A 6,856-nucleotide genomic window follows, 5' to 3' on the forward strand; every position below is an offset into this window, starting at 1 on the left:
GTAGGTAAATGTAGGTGGTAGGGAATGTGTAGCTGTTGATGTTGTATATGAAAATGTTGATGGGGAAGTGTAGTCTGTAAACTCTCACATTTTGTAACCCTCTTTGCACCCTCTTTTCCCAGGGTGTGGCCCTATATGGTGCCCCATTGCCTAGCCAGCCCCTCCCTACCCCCACACACTGGAGTTCTAACCATTGGACCTCTGGGGAACCCCCACTCCCCCTTCTAGGTCTTTGTTTGCCAGTTAGCTGAAACTATCCTACGAAAGGGAAAAATAAAGAGCCATCTGTGAAGACTGAAGACTGTGGAATAGATGGACCCCTCTGTAAGACCTGGTTCTGGAGGGGATTGATTGTCTTGGGAATCTTAGAGCCAAGAGGATCTTAAATTCTTAGGAAATTCTGAGGCCAAGAAAGGACACGACTGGAGTGAAATAATATAGCTAGTCTTACTGTTGTTTTTCTTCCCAAGCCCCCATTGCGTATGTTATACAATGAGGACTCAATAAATGTTGACTGAGTGGAGGGGCTTTAGAAGAAGCAAAATAGCCCTGGAATTGGGCTAAGTTGGAACCTCCAACCTACCACTGTATCCTTCTTATTCTGGGGTAAAACCATGCCGTTGCCGTGACAACTGAACACCTCCCATCACCCAGTAGGGAAAGGAAGCAGGAGGGAGCAAGTGTATACCTAGGCTTTTCGGAAGGCAAGAAGGAGTGGCTGGCGGGAGGCCCCCAGAAGGCTAGCCTGCAAAAGGTCAGGTGGGTAAAATCCTGCTTCCGGTAGGGTGGAGGGGCGGAGCTTTGGGTCTCCATGGACACGGCTTCTCCTAGCAACCTGGCGGGCGTTAAGCAGAGCCGCCTGCGCGATGGACGCGGAAAGCCTCCTGCTGTCACTGGAGCTGGCGTCGGGCAGTGGGCAGGGCCTTAGCCCAGACCGTCGGGCCTCGCTGCTCACTTCTCTTATGCTGGTTAAACGTGACTACCGCTTCGATCGGGTCCTCTTCTGGGGCCGCATCCTCGGCCTCGTCGCCGATTACTACATCGCTCAGGGCGTGAGCGAGGACCAGCTCGCACCGCGCAAGACCCTGTACAGGTGGAGAGGGCGCCCCGGCTGCCCAAGGCCGCAGGGGGATACTGAGGGGAGGGCTACCGGGCGGGTGGGAGGTAGGACCTAAAGGGGCGGATTCCAGAAAGCGAGGGGGTGAGATCTGAGAGAGCAGCCCCGGGAGGACACCTGGGGAGGGGCGCCAGAGAAACTTAGAGGCTGATGGTTTAATAATAGAAGCAGGGCAAGAACGGAGGGGGGGCAAGGTGAAAACTTCCGGAAAATGAAAACCCGGAGTAGAAGGTGGACGTGGCTTTCCAAAGAGAAACTTTTGGAGAAGGGTCCAAACTAAAGTTTGGGTCAGAAGACTTGAGGGGTAGTAGGGAGCTGTTTGGAAATGGGTCCCTTCAGCATTCGGGGTGGAGGTGTTGGCTCATAGGAGGCACTCCAGAAGTAGTGAACGAATGTTGAATGGAAGAGAAGGGATTTAAAACTGAGGAAATTTTCCTGGACACTGCCATTTAGGACCATCCAGCCTCTTTTTGACTACCCCGTTGATGGGGAGCTCCCCATCTTACAAGCGTTCTGATCAGGCCGAAGAAAGTTGGAGATTTCATTTATCTATCCATGCAGCAATCCAACATTGATTGAATGTTTTCCGTGCTAGACCTGGGGTTAAAAAGATGGCTAAGACTCTTCCTATCTCCAAGTTATACACACCCAGCAATTACAGCAAAGCATCTGAAAACTAAGACAGAGGTGTACATGAAGGGGAGGCAGGGTGGGACATTCTCCTGGAGAGCATCTTTTTTTTTGCCTTCAAGATCTCAGCTTTAAGATCTTATTTATTTCTTTTGCATTTTTTGGTAAATTATTTAATCAGAGGCTAATTACTTTACAATAGTGTAGTGGTTTTTGCCATACATTCACATCAATCAGCCATAGGTGTACATGTGTCCCCCATCCTGAACCGCCCTCCCCATCCCATCCCTCCGGGTCGTCCCAGTGCACCGGCCCTGAGCGCCCTGTCTCAGGCATCGAACCTGGACTGGCGATCTATTTCACATATGGTAGTATACATGTTTCAGTGCTATTCGGAGAGCAATTTTTAGTAGATAAGATTACTGAGATCTGAGAGATGACCTGGAGTTCTCCAGGAAGGAGTGGGGGAAAGGCATGCCAGTCAGAGGAAACAACTGTAAACTTGCTGGCTGGAGCTGGCTTGGGGTGTTTGGGAGAACAGAGGGTAGGCAACCAGGACAGTGGCAGCCTAGGGTGTTAATGTTGAACTTGATGGAAAGGCCAGGAGATTTGAACTTTGTCCATAGGCTATGCAGAGCCACTGAGGACCTTCAATCAAGAAGAGCCTGCTCGGACCTGAGTGGGCAGAAGGGTCTGGAAGTGGGCAAGTGTTTGGATGTCTATTGCAGACTGAAAGGAGGAAGGAATGGAGGGGCAGGGTTGCAAAGATTTAAGTGGTAGAAGTGGCAGGACTAAATGGGGAAAGGTGAAGAGGAGGTCAAGATTGACCCTTCCTTCTAGCTTAGGCAGCTGGGTAAGGGCTGGTGCCACACACTGGGAAAGAATTCAAGAGGTACTAGGGAAGGCCTAGTGAATTTGGTGTCAGGTGCCCGTGCGGCAGAGTGGAAGGAAGCATATTAAAGTACAGATCTGGAGTCCAAAAGAAAAATTTGGACTGAAGATAGAGATTTGAACCTCACTGTATTCCAATAAGTTTTTATTTCTCCAGCACCTAGCATGTGCCAGGCATTGATCTAGACATGGGGAATTCAGTGCTAAAGTCCTTGTCTTCATGGAGTTTACATTTTAGTGTGTGTGTAGGGGGGGAGGGAAGACAGACAATAAACACACACACATATACTGCATACACTTAGCATTGGTGCTAAGTGCTAAGGGAGACACAGAATACAGGATGGGGTACTATTATAAATAGGGTGGTCCAGGATGGCCTCTCTCAGGAGGTAACATTTGAGAAGAGACCTGAGGCAACTGAGTGAGCTATGTGTTTCTCTGAGGGAAAAGCATTCCAGGCAAGTGCAAAGGTCCTGAGGCAGATGTGTGCTTAGTGTACTTGTGGGATCCTGTAGAGGCTAGTGTGGCTAGAGAGGAGTGAGTGAGGGGGACCACTGCACAACATGAGGTCGGAGAGGCTGAGACAATCCTGCAGGACCCTGTGAGTACTTGGCTCAGTAAGAAGTCACTGGGAGAGTCTGCGCAGAGTCACGGTCTGGCTTAGGTTTTCCCAGTTGGGTGGGGACAAGACCAAAGCGAGAGCAGGTACAGACATTGGGGAGACCAGTTAGGAAGCTGCTGTGATATTGGGCGGAGTATGTGGTGGCCTGGATGAGGGTGGAAGCAGTGGAGGTGGTGAGAGGTGACTGGATTCTGGGTATCCACTAGGGAGTAGCTGGTGTTCTGGGAGTCAGGTAGGTGAGAGTGTGGAGACAAAAGAGGGGTGAGAATAGATCCTCGGAAACACTTAAGGCACTGGAGAAGGGGGAGGGGAGATGACAAAGGAAGCAGACATGGAAATGCACTTGTTGGCTTGTGGGTCCCATGGATGGCCTTCTTGAGAGCAGTTTCTTGGGAAGCCAGGGGTGGAATCATGGTGCAGTGGTCAGAGCGAAAGCGGGGTGGGGAGGAAGGGCTCTGGCAGGGCAAAATGCTCTTGATTACGGTCCAGAGTTGGGGAAGAGCAGGGAGAGGCAGGAAAGGGGCATATCCCAGAGGGGCATGGATTTGAGGACTGTTAGTTTTATAAAGCTGGGGCATCTTCATGTTGTGAAGGAGCCAGTGGAGAGTGAAGGGGGAAAACAGAGCAGGCTGGGGACATATGCGCTGGGTGGATGAGGGAGGAGTGGGCGGACAACCCTCCTGGCAGGACGTGAGAAAGAAGTGAGTGGGCTGGCGATGCCCCTGAAGCTCTCAGAGGAGGAGAGCTCCCGGAGCCTGGGCCAGGAAAAGAAGTGTTGGGGAGATGGCTATGTGTCAGCTCAGCAGCCAGGCTGACATGAATGTGGGGCCCTCTGGAGCAGAGGGATCTGAAATTAAGGCAAGTTCAGCTTCCAGAAACTCATCTGCGGTCTCACGATCCAGCTATGTAGGAAGATGCTCTTGGAATCTTGGCAGACTGAAGCTTTTAAGAAATTAAGTTGTATGTCATCACATATGGGGTGGGGTACACCACAGGCTCTTGCAGCTTCTAAGGGGAAAGGTGTGACTCCCAACAGCCTTCCTTGGGCCTCAGCCCCTCGGGAGAAGGGGCAGGGGCAGGAAGCTGGAATGAGAGGGGAGTTAGAATTGGGGTCATGTGGATGTTGTTGGCAGCCTGAACTGCATGGAGTGGAGCCTCCTGCCCCCCGCCACAGAGGAGATGGAGATGCAGACATCTGTGGTGAAGGGTCGCTTCATGGGGGACCCCTCCCATGAGTACGAACACACTGAGCTGCAGAAGGTGAACGAGGGTGAGAAGGTCTTTGAAGAAGAAGTAGTGGTGAGTGAAGACGAGAGGAGGAGGGCCTGAACACAAGGGGCTGGGCCGGTGGACACTGTGGTGGCGGCAAGCACGGTCATCATCACAGCCACTGGGGCCATGGGGCCTGGAGCGCTGGGTGTGCTCGGCCCTGGGCCTCCATGCTGGCCCCCTTGCTCCATCCTCGTGGTCCTGGGAGGCTGGTGCATTGCCTCCAGGAGGTGGAGAGGAGGAAACCTCTGTTAAGTCACCTGCCCGGGGTCACATCACTCCTGAGTGATGACAGGGTAGCAAGGGGATAGGCAGCTCTGGGGAGAGCTGGGTTATGGGGCCAGGGCTAGGAAGAAGCAGTCTGTGCATTGCTCTGGGGTCAGGGGCTGTGCACAGGTGCTTATATTTTTGTATAATTTGTATTTTACTAGATAACACATTCGGGCTTCCCAGGTGGCACTAGTGGTAAAGAACATGCCTGCCAATGCAAGAGACATAAGAGACACGGGTTCGATCCCTGGGTTGGGAAGATCCTCTGGAGAAGGGCATGGTAACCCACTCCACTATTCTTGCCTTGGAAATCCCATGGACAGAGGAGCCTGGCGGGCTACAGTTGATAGGGTTGCAAAGAGTCAACATGACTGAAGAGACTTAGCACACACACATGCAGATAATACATTCACTTGAAACTGTTAGCAGCGATTACTTTTAGGAGGTGGCATTATGAGTAGTTTTAATTTTCTTAGGTATATTATAAAATACCTCCATATTACCCAGATATTCTACAGTGAGCATGACAGCTTTTATATTTTAAAACAGCAAAATAAGCAACATTAAAATATGGGATTGCATGGTTGGAAAATAACCCAATTTCCAAAACTAGACAAACCTGTGATTCAAAATCCAACCTTTGCACTTGAGCCGGGGTGAGGCCAAATGTCTGGGTCTAGGTCTGTGATGCTTCAGCTGCAACCCCCTGCCTGCCGGACAAACTCAACCTCCTCTGTTTTTTCTTCTGTAGAATTGAGACTTGTGCAGGTTAAATGAGGGGCCATTTTTTTTTGGCCTCACCACGAGGGTTGCGGGATCTTAGTTCCCTAACCAGGGATTGAACTCGTGTCCCCTGCATCGGAAGTGCAGAATCTTAACCACTAGACTGCCAGGGAATTCCCAAGGTGATGTATTTAAAGCACCCGGCCTAGACACTTATTAGTTTCCATCTCCTCCTTTATAAACAATTCCAATCAGCAGCCCACAGGAAATATGTGGCTGAGTGACTCTGGGGTCTCCCAGCGACCCTTTCCCTGTCAAGTGCTGTGTTCTCCCAAACATCTCTGTGAAGTCCTTTTGTTTGGGTTGGGGTTGCCCTTGATATTGATTCTGACCAAATTTCATCTGTGTAAACATGTTATAGTATGGGGTGATGCTTGAGAAATGATGTTAAGTCAAACAGCAGGACAAGAAACTATATAAACTGTAACTCTAATTTTCCTTTGAATACAGGCATAGGAAAAAAAGAATAGAAAGGATTATACCAATATGTTATCAGCGATTACCTTTAGGAGGTGGGATTATGAATGGCTTTAATTTTCTTAGGTATATTGTAAAATACTTCTATATCACCCAGATATTCTACAGTCAGCATGATGGCTTTTATATTTTAAAAAGGCAAAATAAGTAACATTACAATATGATGACAGAATGGTTTGTTTCTGGACCGGTATATAAAACACTGTTAATGGTGTCTGCTCCCAGTGAGGGCAACTGGGGGACCAGGAATGAGGTGAGTCACTGCTTTTTATTATTTTTTTTTTTAAAGTTTTAAATATTGTACTCACCACCAGTACATATTACCAATTTAAGACAGGACAGGAGGGAGGGAAGGCAGGCAAGGGCTTCACTCATGGTGAATTTCCATGCACTTGGCATCTCTGCGTGATGACCCAGGTCAGTTGGACATGCAGAGGGCCCTTGCACCAGGCGTGACTGACTGGGCACATCACCCCAGCGGGATAACTTGTCTCCTATCTCCTCAGGTCCAGATCAAGGAAGAGACACGCTTGGTGTCCATTATTGACCAGATCGACAAGGCTGTGGCTGTCATCCCCCGAGGCGCCCTCTTTAAGACCCCTTTTGGACCTGTCAATGTCAATCGGACCTTTGAAGGTAAGTTCTCTTCCTGAGCCCAGTCAGACACATGTCTGGGAGTCCAGGGGAATCTACCTGTTTTCTGAGAAGGAATAACTGTGGCCACATCACTTGGGAGGACCGCCGAATGGCCAGTTACTGGACCCTGACTCTTTTATGCCTGAGGTTGAGAGAGCATC

General features: G+C 49.9%; 1 protein-coding gene across 9 annotated transcripts in view; it reads left to right on the forward strand.

The window, feature by feature from the left end:
- Positions 1-851: 851 nt before the first annotated feature.
- RSPH9 (radial spoke head component 9) overlaps positions 852-6,856 on the forward strand; it is a 37,116-nt gene continuing 31,111 nt past the window's right edge. For 8 of the 9 annotated variants that reach the window (XR_014061859.1, XR_014061857.1, XR_014061861.1 and 5 more), the window contains exons 1-3: positions 852-1,093; positions 4,394-4,559; positions 6,566-6,695. Coding sequence is in view for 3 of the 9 variants with exons in the window: in XM_081518898.1 (XP_081375024.1) it covers positions 867-1,093; positions 4,394-4,559; positions 6,566-6,695 (523 nt within the window). In the remaining 6 variants the exon portion in view is untranslated. The remainder of the gene's footprint in view (positions 1,094-4,393; positions 4,560-6,565; positions 6,696-6,856) is intronic. The other variant, XM_081518899.1, reaches the window with a different exon arrangement.

The sequence above is a fragment of the Giraffa tippelskirchi genome, chromosome 8 (genome assembly GCF_054371585.1).
Source record: "Giraffa tippelskirchi isolate mGirTip1 chromosome 8, T2T-mGirTip1v1.2.pri, whole genome shotgun sequence".
Lineage (NCBI taxonomy): Eukaryota > Metazoa > Chordata > Mammalia > Artiodactyla > Giraffidae > Giraffa > Giraffa tippelskirchi.